Genomic DNA, 15,184 nt, shown 5'->3' with positions numbered 1-15,184 from the left:
CCCTCCCCGGCCCCGCCTGAGGAACCTCTGAAACCTCAGGGCTCCCCTGCACCCACCGCCATCGCCTTCCTAACAAGGTGACCTAGCCCCCGTGCCTCCTCCAGGAAGCCCGGCACCTGGGAGGTGCTCAGGAAATAGTTTGCGTCTTGGGTGAGTGAGTGATGAGGCCTTCCTCACCTGGCGTCCCTGCCCCCGCCCCGGCTCAAGCCTCCTGCCGGAGGACTGTGGTGCCCCGTTTCTTCGTGCACCCCGTCTTCCAGCTGGCTCCCCAGCGCTGGTCCAGGAGCTAGGACATTAAGTCAATATTTGACCCAGGTGTTTTGCTTTTCCCTCGTCTTCAAGGCAGGCGGGCGGGAGCCTGTGCTGCCAAATGAGAAATGGCCCAGCCCCCGACGCGAGGGGCCCTCAGTGAGAGTCCGGGTCCCACACAGAGCAACGTGGCTCGATTCCTTTCCCCTCCACCCCTCCAGCACACCTGACCCGGCCCGACACGACCCTGGCAGCTGCGCCACTTCAGCTGGCAGGGTCAGGGTGCCATTCCCATCCTGGAGGGGCACCCGCTCTCCTAGCTCCAAGAGCTGGGCCTGCTCTGTGTCACCGTGTGGTCCCACAGTGGAAGAGGACAAAGGTGGCTTTGCTGTGAGCCCTCTCCTGTGAGAGGCTACCCCAGGACCTAGGCACAAGCCGTGGGCCGTTTGTTTAAAGCAAAACAGAGGCAGGGCCCTGTTTGTAACGAAGGCACCAGGAAATGCTCCTCCTGGAGCGCGTCTCGCTGGGCAGGCCACCCCCACCGAGCTTCCTCCCTGCCGCAGCTGTTCCCGTCCCCAGCAGGAAGGAGGGCCGGTGCCACAGGCAGGCATCCCCTCGGGAAACCGCGGAAGTTACCTCTGTGCTCAGGTCAGTGGGCCCTAAGAGAGCAAGCTCTGAGCAGCACCAAAAGAGGACGATAGGCTGGGCTGGGGGTCCAGGGCTGGTGGCACCATGAACCCAAGCTGCCTGTGACCCCTGTCCCCAAGCCCCAAGTTGTCTGGCTGAGCAGGGATGCTATTTCCCCGGGAGTTTTTCTCTGCGCGTCCTCAGGTTCATTAACTCCCTGGACGCAGTTATGTGAGGACTGAACAGGTGGCAGGTGCTGTGCCAGCACTGGGCTGATGACAGGGCCTGGTGGACAGAGGCCTGGCTGGCTTGGAGCTCACGCCTCCCTGTGCCCCTTTCTCTCAGTTCTGCCCTCAAGTTATAGCGCCCCCTGGGTCCCCCACAAGGCTGGCTCAGGGCCATCTTGTCACCTATTGTCCCTTTGCTCCCAGACAGATGGCCCTGTCCAGTCCTTCCAGGACCGTAGGCAGTGACCCAGTGACGGTGCCATGTGCCACAAAGGACCCGTGAGTCACAGTGTGTCTCCGTGATAGCCACACCTCGCATTCCCAGGGCACCTGCTCCTCGACTTAGCAGGAGGCTGTGTCCCGATGCACCCCACACTGTGTGCTGAGCGTCTCCTCACCGCACATGCGTGTGCTATCCCTGACCTCCCACTCACGGCAACCTGTCAGCATGGCGCGCCGTGGAGTGCCTGCCATCTCCCTGTGACCATGGGGCTGCCTGGGAGTGGGGCAGCCACCACCAGCATCATGAGAGAGGGTGCGACCCACATAGCCAACCCAGGCAAAGTCCCGAATTCAAAACTCAAAGTACCTTGTCTGCCGAGTGTCACTTCCACACCATGATAAATGCAGACAACCCTACATGCAAGCATTGTGAGTCAGGGGCCATCTCTCTCTCTCTCTCTCTTTTTTAAATATTCATTTATTTATTTGAAAGGCAAAGAAAGAGAGAAAGAGAGTTATCTTCCATCTGCTTGTTCACTCCTCAAATGGCCACAATAGCTGGAGCAGGCCTGGTCCGAAGCCAGGAGCCAGGAGCTTCCCAGTCTCCTACATGGGTGCAGGGGCCCAAGGACTTGGGCCATCTTCTGCTGCTTTCCCAGACACATTAGCAGGGAGCTGGATAGGAAGTGGAGCAACCAGGACTCGAACTGGTGCCCATATGGGCTGCTGGCCCTGCAGGCAGTGGCTTCACTCGCTACACAACAGTGCTGGCCTAAGGGACCATCTCTTCTTTATCCCATTTTATAGGTGGGCAATGGAGGCCCCCAGAGTCACTTGGCCTAGCAAAGCGTTGGGAAGGGGAGAGTGCTAGTCCCCTGGCATCACAGGTCAGGGGCCCTAGGAAGCTCTCTGGGAGGGAGACTTGTACCCAGAGCCCTCAGGCCAGCACTGGGGGAAGGAGAGGAGCAGTCGCTGGGCAGAGGGGAAACCGACTGCCCCGCAGGCCGGTCAGGGCCTCAGACAACTCTCGGGAGCAGGGGTGGCCCCTTGGTGTTGCCCCAAGTTGGGGCGTGGATCACGCACCAGAGGTGGCCGACTGTGAGAGGCGGGGTGGACCCAGGCCTGGCAGTCTCGGAACTTGTGGCCCCATGTGGTATGGGCCGTCCCAGGGAGGGGCTGTGACCTGGGTCAGTGGAGGCAGCCTGCAGAGGGGGCTCTGTGCAGGTAGCGCCCCCAGAGCCGTCATTGGTGAGCAGTAACTGGGCAGGCGCCACGGTGTCCGCTATGCACGGCACCCTACCTGGGGCAGATGTGGGCACCTGTGGCTTGTACCAGCTGGCCGGTTCCTGGTGGCTTTGCTGTTACCTTGGCAGCTGGGATGAGTCCCTCAGAGAGGAAGGGCTGTGAGGGCCTTGGTCTGAGTGTCTCGGTCACCAGACAGGAGCCCTGGGAGCCCCATGGGTCCAGAGCAGGCATGGCGTAGAGGTGACCGTGGCTGCCCAGGCTGATGGCCGCTGCCTCAGAGCAGGAATGAGCTAGAGCCTCTTCTCTCACTTCTCAGCCTTTGGGATCAGCAAGTTCTTAGTGAATACCTGCGATGCACACGCAATGCAGTCGGGACACACGGTCGGCTGTGGTCGCGCCCACGGAGGCGGTGGCTGAGCAGACAACTGGCCACCAACACCTGTGGCGCAGACCGAGAAAGCATGGTGGTGGGGGCAGGTGGGGACATTGCCTGGGTCAGGTGCTGGGGGTGGAGCTTTGTACACCTGGGTCCTGTCCTTGGAGTCACCAGGTGGGGATTCCAGGATCTGTGTGGTCTTGTAAGGGGCACACGGCTGACCAGTGGCGGGGGAGCCTTCAGCTGCGAGTGCAGCTGTGAGCAAAGCCCAGGGAAGCAACGAGGGATTTGGAGGTGCAGAGGGTCTCGTGGTCTGACGCTTGTGCGTTTAGTGAGGCCTCCGAGGACGCAGGCACTGGGGATGTTCAACCCCAAGGGAGGAGCAGAACCAACGGCAAAGCAGGGAGAGGCGGGAAGGGCTGCTCAGAAATCATGGGGTGAACGGAGGGAGGGAGGGAGACAGGGTGGAGGGGTGATGCGTGGATAGAAGGGTGGTCAGTGGCTGCTTAGAAGAGAGGTGAATTGGATGATAGGTGGATGGATGCAGTGTAGATGGCGGGTGGAGGGACTGATGGGGGATGGGTGGATGGCACTGAGCCTAGCGTCGGTTGAGTTTGTGGACAGAATAAGTGGAATCCAGGTCTTTGTGCTGGGATAGTAGCATAGGAACCTGGGTGGTTAGACAAATAGAAGGAGCTGTGGGGGTCAGAAGGCCAAGGTCAGCAACTTCAGCAAGTGACATGGCAGCGCCCAAGGCTACTGCTGTGAGCTGGTGTTGGAAGCCAGCGGGCAGCGTGCACAGAGATAGGCAAGGGCCAGGAATTGGCCGGACACCCGTCGCAGGCATGCCTGTGGCCAGTGGCGTGTCTGGAAGGGCCAGGTTTAGTGAAGAGCCGAGGCTGGATCAATCCCAGGTGTGGCGGGCTTGGCCCTTGGGTGCCCTCACTGCTGGTCTGCTTCAAGCATGTAGTGTGTTTCATGCTGGCTGCTCATTACTCTGCAGTTGAGAACTCCACCAGCGGAGGTTTAGACCATGTGACCGCCCACACTCTTTCTCCCATACTGCCCGGGGCTCCTTTCAATGGTGGGTTGGTTGCCTGGGATGGGTTCAGGCCAGCCATTCCCTGAGATGATCCCACAGCTCCACTGGCCCACCCAGGCGCATCGCCAGGGCTCCTCCCGCAAGCCACCGTGCCTGGGGAGGGGGGTTGTCCTCCATTTCCCTGTCTGGGGTGGTGGCCCGCCGGTAATGCCACCTGGTACAGCAGGGACAAGTACACCGGAGAGGTGCAAGCAATAAGAGCGTGAGCTCGGCACGTGACCCTGGGCTGCAGCTGCAGGACGAGGGAGGCACTGCTTGCCACGCCTGCCCGCCTGCCCGCCTGCACTGGTCCAGGACATTCTGACGCTCAAATGCCCTGTATTTCCCCTTCCTGGCTGGTGTCACCAGCCCATCTCTCAGAGGAGGAGGCCGGGGCCCAGCCGCAGAGGAGCCCAGATGGGGAGGTTGTTCCTTGGGCCTTGGTCAGCGAGGTGACTGCTGGTGGGGGTCTTGGGAACTGCGCTCAGGTGGACCCTTCTCTGCCCAGGTTGGGGGGCATGGGCCTTGCCAGCTCCTGGGGTCCTGTGAGCCTCCATTTCCCCTATACTGAGTGCCCCGGAGGTGTTCTGATCTTACCGCAGTCTATGCTGCCTGAGAGAACACGGGGCCCAGCTCCTGGCCACATCCACACAACCATTCCAGAAGTCCCTTCACTCCAAACTGGGCTCGGAGGGCAGGCCCTCAGCCCCTTCTCATGGCCGGGAGCTGCCTGGTCTGTCCATGTAAGCTCATGGGCAGCAGGCTCGCCACACTACCCTGTCTGCCCAGCTGCCCGCCCTGTGTTCAGGCGACCAGCTGATCGGAACATTTTTCTGGGCCCTGCCTCCTCTCTGTCCCACCTGTCCATGCCCTGGGCTTTTACAGACCTAGTGGTACTTGGGCAGTCACCCCTGAGAGTATCCATCCCATCTGCTAAGTGCTGGCTCGGCACCGGGCGGGTGTCGGGCCCTGGGCTCTGAGGGGCTGGCCCAGGAGGGAGGGGGGGGCCCCTGCCGCTTGGCCCCTTAGATGGTTGGTCTGCATGAGGGTGGAGGAGGCGGAGTCCAGCTGTGAGAACAGGAAACAGGACGCCTGTTTTTAAACTGTCCAGGCTCGGAGAGGTCAAGTGATTGACCTCAGATCAGAGGGCAAGCCGACAAAGGGCCGAGCGCGCTTCTTCCGTCACCCACTGACCCAGTGAATGAACTCTGACCTCCACCTCCCGCAGCCCAGCATTCCCAGAGATCAGTAGCTCAGTGGGAGGTGCCAGGGTTTGTGGGCTGCAGCTTGATGTAGCTCAGGAAGCCTGCCTGGAGGAGGTGCTGCTGAAACTGCGTCTTGAAAAGGCCAGCAGCAGGGAAGGTGTGAGGGCCTTGCTGGGGAGGCACCGGGAGGAGGGGTGGCCTGGCTGGACCTGGGTCTTGGCCGTGCCGGAGGAGCCATCGGCAGTGTCCGTCAGCGCTGGAGGAGCCATCGGCAGTGTCCGTCAGCACCTGTGCTCATTCCGTGCTCCCTCTTTGGAAGCCTGTTCCTGTCCATGGCTGCCCTTCCTGCTGGACAGACCCGGACTCCAGGGACCTGCCGCACAGGCCAGCCTCTGCCGCCACTAGAGCACGGAGGCTGATGCTGCCCCAAGGTGAACGCCCTGTGGGTGGCACAGCAGGAGTGCGCGTGCAGAGTGCAGCAGCCGACCTGGGACGGGAGTCTCCTAGGAGATTAGGCTGAGCCAGAAAGACACACACACCCAGAGAGACACACACGCTCAGAGACACACAGGCCCAGAGAGACACACACATTCAGAGAGACACACACGTGCAGATACACATGTCCAGAGAGAGACACACACGCCCAGAGAGACACACATGCCAAGAGAGACACACAGACCCAGAGAGACACACACGCCCGGAGACACACATGCCAAGAGAGACACACATGCTCAGAGAGACACACACCCAGAGAGACATACTCCTAGAGAGACACACACGCCCAGAGAGAGGTGGCAACAGACTCAGCAAGACCCAGGCCCAGCTGTGAAGCCCACTGCCTACCTGTCCCAACCCCCACACTCCCTGCCACCTGCTCTGACCCTGCACACCCACCACACTCACTGCTCTGACCCTGCACACCCCCACCACACTCACTGCTCAACCATGCACACCCCACCACACTCACTGCTCTGACCCTGCACACCCACCACACTCACTGCTCTGACCCTGCACACCCACCACACTCACTGCTCTGACCCTGCACACCCCACCACACTCACTGCTCTGACCCTGCACACCCCACCACACTCACTGCTCTGACCCTGCACCCCCACCACACTCACTGCTCTGACCCTGCACACCCCCACACTCACTGCTCTGACCACGCACACCCCACCACACTCACTGCTCTGACCCTGCACACCCCCACACTCACTGCTCTGACCCTGCACACCCACCACACTCACTGCTCTGACCCTGCACACCCCACCACACTCACTGCTCTGACCCTGCACACCCCCACACTCACTGCTCTGACCCTGCACACCCACCACACTCACTGCTCTGACCCTGCACACCCCACCACACTCACTGCTCTGACCCCTGCACACCCCCACACTCACTGCTCTGACCACGCACACCCACCACACTCACTGCTCTGACCCTGCACACCCCACCACACTCACTGCTTTGACCCCTACACACACCCCACCACACTCACTGCTCTGACCCTGCACACCCCACCACACTCACTACTCTGACCCTGCACACCCCACCACACTCACTGCTCTGACCATGCACACCCCACCACACTCACTGCTCTGACCCCTGCACACCCCCCACCATGCTCACTCTGACCCCTGCATAGCCCCCACCTTCCCTGACCCTGCATAGCCCCCTCCAGGCTTGCTCTGCTCTGACCCTACTGTGTTGCAGCCCTCGGCTTCCTCACGTTGTAAAGGGGCCCAGGACCCCAGGGAACCCCTGGTGCCAGCAGTGCCCAGCCTGTGATCTGATGAGCAGATGGGCCGACTGTGAGGTGGGATGGGAGCTGCTGGGGCCGTGGGGGCACGCCTGCACAGTGGGCGTCTGCTGTACTGAGACAGGCTAAGAGAAGACGGAAACTGAGAGATTGAAGAGATAGAGGCAGGCACGGAGGAGCCATCCTGAACTCTGCTGTTCTCAGAACAGCGTCTTGCATGGTGCTACCAGCCAGCAGGCAGAGCCCTTCTTGCACTTCCTGGTTTATCTTCCATTACCCGAAGCGCTTGTCCAAGAAGAGAATGGTGGAGGGGAGGACTCAGGACGGTCCCTCCCTCCGTGAGCAGGTGCTGTAGAAAGCCAAGGCTTGTGCTGGGATGGGAGGGGCCAGTTCCAGGGCTGAAGGGGAGGGCGTGCTCGCAGTCTCGGCTAAACGCTGCCATGGACAGCCTGCCTTCCAGGGCCCTCACACACCATCCTTCCTTTGGGGGTGGTCTTGATGGGGGCACCTTTCTCAGCTCTTCCAGGGACCCCAGGTTGCGTGGGCTTTGGGCTCTGCCCAACTCATGGCCTCTCCCATCCTGTGGCCCAACCATCCTGTGTCCCATGCATCCTGTGGCCACTCCCACCCAGCCCCGCCCATCGTGTGCCTCCACCTGCACCTCTCAGTCTCTTCCTTTGGCGTGGACGTGGGGCTGGAGAGGGTGTGCAGGGGCCAGGTCTGGGAGGGCATCACTTTCCCCCACATTGTGTGGGCCGGGACTTGGTCTCGTGTTCACAGCTGTCTCCCCTGTACCCAGGAGGACCAGGAATGGTTTGGAGAGCTCCTAGAGGCCTCTGTGGCTAGAGCCTTCTCAAGGTCAGGTATTCCCTGAAGACAGTGAGAGAGAGCCCCTTGCAGAGGGCATGTGAGCCAGGCCTTGAGCTACAGGTACTGCCCACAGAGTGGCCACAGTGCCCAGTACAGAGGGCTGGGGTTGGCGGCCAGCGCTGTCCTGAGAGCTGGCTGCTGGCTCAACAGGCATGCTTGGGCTTTGGGGTTGAGAGACCAAGGTTCAAGTGCTTGACCAGGGTTCAAGTCCCTGCCTTGGCTCCTTTAAACCAAAATAGCCTCACGTATCAACTGAGCAGGACAGTGGGCCTCCCAGAAGGTTGCCAAGAATACGCGAGGGTCACACAGAGGCGGGCTGCTGTCTCGTGCATTTTCATCCCTGTGCGGCTGGTGGGTGAATTTGAGCTCCCAGATGCATAGCACCAGCCCCCAGCTGCTCAGCAGGTGGAGAGGCCAAGCCCGGGGCCTGCTTCTGCCAGAAACCTCCTGTTTCCTCCGTGACCACTTGCCCTGGTTCCAACCAGTGCAGACCCACTGAGCTGCAGAGCCCAGGGGCCCTGCCCACCTGCCTGCCCACCCACCTGCCGTCCCAGCGATCCGGTAGCTCCGTGTGCCGCCTCACCTGTGCCTGGGGCTGCCGCGAGTGCTTGGCCTGGCCCCGGGCCACCAGGAGTCATGTCCCTCGGTTCACTGGGGCTTCCCTGCATCCAGTCCCCTGTCCTTTCCCACACTGCACACACCCCATCTGCTTTCCAGATGAGGTAGGGAAGCTCTGACTTGCAGCCTGGGTCCCGGCTGTGAAGCTTTGCTCCCTGGGTGGCCCAGGGGTTCCAGAGGCTGTTGTGGGCTGCACAGCCCTGGACTTGTGCATTTCCTCCCGCCCACCGCCAGCCATGGGCCCCTGGGACACAGGCTCTCACCTGCCGCCCCGCCCCTGGCCCGGGGCCGAGGGCGGGGGAGCTCAGGAGCCTGGCGCCTCCTCCGAGAGAACCCCGAGTGGCACAGGTCTCTCCAGCTCCAATTCGCCTTCATTTTAATTTAATTCCCTTTAATCTTTAATGAAAAGTTGTAAAAGTAAATTATTTACCCCAGAGAGCCAAATGGCTCCTCAGGAGCTGTTCCCGACTTGAGGGTAATTACACATGCGGATCTTGAACACAGGCCCCTCCCTGGCGACTGAGGCAGAGGCATCCTGTTTTATGAGCTCATTAGCTGTCTCCATAACTGTTAGAAACGCATGCCATGTGGTGGATGGCGCTCCCCGGGGCGTGTGCCCCAGCAGGCACTGAGAGGGGAAGAGCTGGCTGGGGTTCCATCCCCGCCCAGGTTGGTGCAGGCTTGCCCCACGGGGGCCCAGGGAGCCTCGGCCAAGCCCAGGGAGACCGGGTAATCCCACCTCCGTTCTTCACACCACGCCTCTGGGTCGGAGCCTGCCTCCGGTTCCAGCACAGCCGCAGCGGGCCTGGGGCTGAAGGAGGGGGGCTGGGGAGGGGCCAGAGGGCCGCGAGGTTCGAGGCGCACCTGCTCTTGGTGCCAGGCCTGCTTTGCGTCATCCCCATCGCCGCACGTTTCCCATGCCGCCCCTCGCTGTCACGGGAAACCAAGGAGCAGGACAGCACGCAAGGGCTCTGCACCTGGCGAGACCGAGAGAGGCAGAGCCGGCGCTGTCGGGGTAGTGAGAGGGGGAGGGTGGCAGTGTGCGTGCTGGGCGCCCCGACGGTGCTGAGCGTCCCACAGCCAAAGTCAAGGTCAGCGTCTCAGCTCTCTCTGGCGAAGAGTTAGAAATCAGGTGGCTGTGTACCCAGCCGCGTGCTGTGTTGAACCGGAAAAACTCCCGTGGCTTCTTAGACTTCGGCTAGGGAGGGCAGAGAAGACCACCGGCTTTTCCTGGGCCCACTGTGGGCTCCGCCTTCGTCTCCCACCCCGCGCCTCCGCCTCGGCTGCGTTTAATTTTTTTAACCCGTGAACTTCCCTGGCTTCAGTACAGAGCAGCGAAGCCGTCAAAGCTTTCCTGCATCAGATTTGGCTCTGGGAGCCAGGACCCTCCATCCAAGATGGATGCCTCCTGGAAACCTCGGCGCGCCCTCTGCACCTGCAGCACGCTTGGGCTGAGGCCGGCCTGGCCACCTCACGCACTCGGGCTCTCCTGGGCCTCCAGCGCATTTCTGCCCGTGGCAGAGGCCTTAGGTCTGCATTGTTCTCCAGGCCCAAATCCGATCGCACCAGGGTCTCTTCAGCAGTGCCAGGAGTCCGTGGTCATGCAGGCAGAGGGTGGCGGCCGTGGGCGGGATCTTGAGCTCTGGGGGAAGAAGGAGCCCTGCCAGTGCTGGGCCGGAGAGCTGCGTCCGAGGGAAGGCGAGCAGACTGTAGGATGAGCCAGCCGGGCCGCAGGTCCACAGAGCATCCTTTGTTCCTGAAATTGATCTGCACAGCACCCCGTGGCCTGGGGACATCTCCCGTGTTCCCTTCAGCCCCCTGAGGGGTGGGATGCACCTGTGCCTCCACTGGTGAGACAGAGGTGAGTGGAGCCAGGACTTTGGCCCTGGACTCACACACACCAGAGCCAAGGGACCAGCACAGCCTGGACCAAGAGAGCTGGGCTCTCCAGGCTAAGACCAGGCAGGGCTCCTGAAAGTCTAGAAGCTCTGCAGAGGTGAGACTGCCCCGGGCCCAGAACTGCCGTGTGCACTGACCCAGCCCCTGCCCACGTGGCTGTTCTCTTGGAGGCAGCCATCTGGCAGATGTCCCCTGGGTGTCCCGGGCCCAGCCTCCCATAACCGCCACTCCCTACGGAGCTGACTGGGACCACAGCTGCACAGGTTCTGCAGGGCTGTCCTGACCTGCTTCCCTCAGCTCCTGGGGACCTGGCCTCTGCCCGGCCCCCTTCTTGGCTCTTAACGCCTGGGTCCACCCTGCTCTGCTCCTGGTCTTGCTCTTGGGCTGTGTCTTGCCTGGCGTCTGAGCGAGGCCCTCTCTGGTGGTCTCTGGTCCCCACCTCTGATGTCCAGCCTGCATCCACCCCTTAGCCGGGCCCTGGCTACATGGGAGAGAAGCACGTGAGAGTGGAGGTAAGGGGCTGGAGATTCCAGAGAATTCTCAGAGCTTACCAGTGGAGCAGACTCCCGCCCAGGCTGGAGCAGCACAGGGAGATGCTAATGAAAACCAGCATGCCCACTGCTCCCCCCACAACGGGACGGCAGACTGGAAAGGGCAGTGGCAAGGGCAGTGGAGGACAGAAGTCAAAGCCCTTGGCCACTGACACCAGGAATGTGGCCAGCTCCTCCCACAGCCCGACAGAGTTGCCCATGGACCCAGCAACCTGCCCCAGGGTGCACCAGGAAGAAAACCTATGTCCACACAAAGTCTCCTTCACCCCTCCGTGGTGAGCACTGCAGACTCTCAGTGTGGCCCACCCCTCGGCTGGCCTCCCTATCCCTGCCAACCCTGGCACGTGGTGGTCTCCATGCGCTCTCACTGTGCTGGCAGGTGCTGGCGGGCAGTGTCCTGGTTCCCGCACAGCCCACACCCTGGAGGCTGCGCCTTGGAGAAGCGTGAGGACAGAGTTGGACAGGCCCTGGGCAGGCTCGGGGCATCTCAAGTCCCTGTTTCTGGCCTCTCTTCCTTGAAGCCTGGAAGCCCCCGCATGGTTGACTCCACCCCTTGCCCATGGCGACCCTCAGGAGGGAAGCCCCTTCTCAGATCCCTGCCTGGCCCCCCACACATGTCTCAGGGCATGCCTCCCCCCAGTCATCCTGCTGGCCTGGTCCTGGTTGGGGAAAAGAGAGGGAGAAGTCCCCAGAGGACACTGAGTCGTCACCCCAGGCGTCTCCTGGGGACTCGGGGCAGGGCATTCCCATGGTGCCCTGGCACCAGGGTGCTGTGCATGAGACGAGAGGCCTCTGCATGGTGGGTCACTGCCAGCCACCCCGCTGCCTCCCGGGGAGCCCTCGCGCCCCTGCCTTGTGCTTACCCCTATGGCTCCCAAGTCCTCCATCTGACTCATGGAGAGCTCTGGGGGCTGTGGCCAGAAATTGACCCCTCTTAGGCAGACTGCAGCAGCAGCATCCAAGACCCACCCCAAAAATGGCCTTGGGGCTGGCGCCACAGCTCACTAGGCTAATCCTCCACCTTGCAGCGCCGGCACACCGGGTTCTAGTCCCGGTCGGGGCGCCGGATTCTGTCCCGGTTGCCCCTCTTCCAGGCCAGCCCTCTGCTGTGGCCAGGGAGTGCAGTGGAGGATGGCCCAAGTGCTTGGGCCCTGCACCCCATGGGAGAGCAGGAGAAGCACCTGGCTCCTGGCTTCGGATCAGCGCGGTGTGCAGGCTGCAGCGCACTGGCTGCGGCAGCCATTGGAGGGTGAACCAACGGCAAAGGAAGACCTTTCTTTCTGTCTCTCTCTCTCTCACTGTCCACTCTGCCTGTTAAAAAAAAATTAAAAAGTGGCCTTGGAGCCCTCTTGGCCCCTCTGCAAGGGGCAGACCCCTGGTCTACTGCTGGACCCACATGGAGAGAGCAGGAACCAGTCACCTCTGTGGGTGGCCGCCGTGGTGGGGAAGCAGAGGCAGCTGTGTGACAGCCGTGTGTCCTTGCAGACGTGCTGGTGGACGGACAGCTGTGCGACTCAGGGGCAGCGGCCTGCCAGGTGGGCGACCCTGTGCGTCTGGAGGTGCGGCTGACCAACCGGAGCCCGTGCAGCGTGGGACCCTTCGCGCTCACCGTGGTCCCGTTCCAGGACCACCAGAACGGCGTCCACAACTACGACCTGCACAGCACCGTCTCCTTCGTGGGCTCCAGCACCTTCCACCTGGACGCGGTGAGCGGGCAGCCGGGTGGGCACTGTCCCCTGTCCTGGGCGGCAGGCCTCGGGGCAGCGCGTCCGCAGGCACAGTGGCTTCCCTTGTATGCCTGTCAGCGCTTCCCCTGCCCGCTGTGTGTCTGTGTCCTGGGTGTCAGGACAGGGATGACGCCATGGTGCCATGGTGCCATGGTCACCGGAGCTGTGTGGCACCTGGGCTGTGCCCGGGCCTCAGGGTAGCTCCACAAGAGCTGGGTCTTGGGGCCAGGCCTCCTGTGTCAGCCCCAGCACCCAGTCTCCACCTCCCACCCACGCCCCTGCACGACCTCCCTCTCAGGTCACCTAAGCGCCAGCCACAACCCACAATCTCATCTGGCTGACCCCTACGCGGCTCTGGGAGGGAACCGGGGGCACCCCCTTTCAGAGAGGAGAAGGGAGGCTCAGAGAGGTGCAGCAACCTGCCCAAGGCAGCACAGCAGGGCCCAGGAGCCAGGCGGCCCCTGTTGGATTGGGAACTGGGCAGAGGGTCAGGAGGCCCCTGGTGGGGGTGGGGGAGGGGCAGAGGGTCAGGAGGCCCCTGGTGGGGGTGGGGGCAGGGGGTCAGGAGGCCCCTGTGGGGGTGGGGGCAGGGGGTCAGGAGGCCCCTGGTGGGGCTGGGGGTGGGGATGCAGGTGGGGTCAGGAGGCCTCTGGGGCCTGTGCTGACTCCGCTTCCTCCCTGCCCCTCCAGGCGCAGCCCTCGGGCCAGTCCGCCTGCCTCGGGGCACTCCTCTTCCTCTACACGGGCGACTTCTTCCTCCACATCCGCTTCCAGGAGGACAGCAGGAGCAAGGAGCTGCCGCCATCCTGGTTCTGCCTGCCCAACGTGCACGTGCGCGCCCTGGAGGCCCCGGCCTAAGCCGCCCTTGCCCGCCCGCTCCCTGCAGCAGGCAAGGCCTTCCCTGCGACTCCCGTGTCCTCCTCTTGATCTTCCTCCTCCTCTTCCTCCTCCCCCCACTCCCACAGCCCACAGCTGCTCCAGTGCTGCGCAGGAGCCCCCAGCAGGCGGCCCCACCCCTTCCCCATCCTGATGTTCAGGGGCCCCCACTGTAGCTCATCACACGCAGACCCCGCCCAGGCCGAGTCCCCTGCACCTCTCCCACCACCTGCTGGGCAGTCTTCCTCCTTCTCTCCCCTGGCCCTTGGGATCCCCCGAGGGCCAGTTCTTTCCCAGATGCCCCCAGAGCAGCCCAGGCAGTGGAGGCGTTGTGGAGGGTGGGAGGCTGTCCCCTGCCCAAGGCATGCCCAAGGCATGTTCTCCTGCGGGGCTGGACTCTGGGTGCTGGGCCTGTGCTGTCTATCTGTGACCAGTTCTCCAATAAAGGGCCTGCCTCACTCGTCTGAGTCTGCTCGCCCTGCATGGCCAGCGGCCGCCCCCTCAACCTCTGATGTCATGAGAGGTCAGCATGTGGGCTGCCCCACGGCCAGCAGGGTGGGCCTTGTGTGTGTCTGCCCCGGGGAGCCCCCACCCCCAGGTTCCCTGGTCACCTCTCCTTCACCCTTACCCCGTGCTGTGCTGTGTGTTTCCTGGGCCTGGATCCCCCAAATGGGAACCCCACACTTTGTCCTCTGCCCTGGGGGCTCCCCCATTGACCCTGCCACTTGGGCTTCTGGCTGGCTCTCAGGAGGTCCACACGCCTGCCCCTTCATCCTGCCCCACTCAGGTACTCACGGGGACATCCAGGGTAGCAGCGGGCACCTGAGAAGGCCAGACCAAGGTCTTATGGGAGCGTCCCTGGCTCTGACACAGGCAACCCCAGTGACTTGCCCTGAGGGTCCCCGTTCCTACCTCGCTCTTCTTGGGGTCACCCTGAAGCTCCAGACACCGCTGTTGCTGCGTGGGGGTGCAGAGTTGCACCTGAGCCCTGGTTCCCATAAGGAAGTCACTCCCTGAGTGGGATGCAGGGGTGGGCCCAGGGTGCAGGGGTGGGCCAGGGGTGCCGTGACAACAGGTGCTCATCTGTAACAGGGTCCAGGGCGCCCTGGTTAGAAAAGCTCCCTCGAAAGTCCCAGCTTGGGGAAGGGAGCAACCTCCCGAGTACGTGCCTTGCGAGAGGTAACATGGCCATCCTTGGGTCATTGGATTCATCTCACTGTCTGCTGCCAGGTTTGGCCTGGACACCCCCCCCCCCGGCCTCAGGACCGCATACCACCCCCATCACAGGGAAATTGAGTCTCTGAGCACTCGGACCACACAGACAGCGGCAGAGTGGGGTCGGAATCCTGCCAGGCGGGGGCTGGCGCTGTGGTGCAGTGGGTTAAGCCACCACCCTCAGGGCTGGCATCCCGTATCTATGCTGGTTCAAGCCCTGGCTGCTCTACTTCCAACTTCCAACCCAGCTCCCTGCCAACAGCTTGGGAAAGCAGCAGAAATGGCCCAAGTACTTGGGCCCCTGCACCTTGGCGTTGGCCTGGCCCGTCCCTGGCTAGTGCAGCCATTTGGGGAGTGAACCAAGAGACAGAAGATTCTTCCTGTCCCTCTTCCCTTCCCCCACTCCCTCACCCCTCCCCCTCCCTCTCCTTCTT

The 15,184-nt window shown here is 62.5% G+C and overlaps 1 protein-coding gene across 1 annotated transcript in view; it reads left to right on the top strand.

The window, feature by feature from the left end:
* The window catches only part of TRAPPC9 (trafficking protein particle complex subunit 9), a 564,887-nt gene extending 550,892 nt beyond the window's left edge, over positions 1-13,995 (top strand). Inside the window, exons 22-23 of the mRNA XM_070075538.2 lie at positions 12,418-12,638; positions 13,350-13,995. Of these exons, the coding sequence (XP_069931639.2) occupies positions 12,418-12,638; positions 13,350-13,517 (389 nt within the window). The 3' untranslated portion in view covers positions 13,518-13,995. The remainder of the gene's footprint in view (positions 1-12,417; positions 12,639-13,349) is intronic.
* The last annotated feature ends 1,189 nt before the right edge of the window (positions 13,996-15,184 follow it).

Source organism: Oryctolagus cuniculus, chromosome 6, assembly GCF_051225735.1.
Source record: "Oryctolagus cuniculus isolate XC-2025 breed Fujian yellow rabbit chromosome 6, ASM5122573v1, whole genome shotgun sequence".
NCBI classification, from domain to species: Eukaryota; Metazoa; Chordata; class Mammalia; order Lagomorpha; family Leporidae; genus Oryctolagus; species Oryctolagus cuniculus.
The sequence above is the reverse complement of the archived record's forward strand: the minus strand, read 5'-3'. Positions and strand labels throughout refer to the sequence as shown.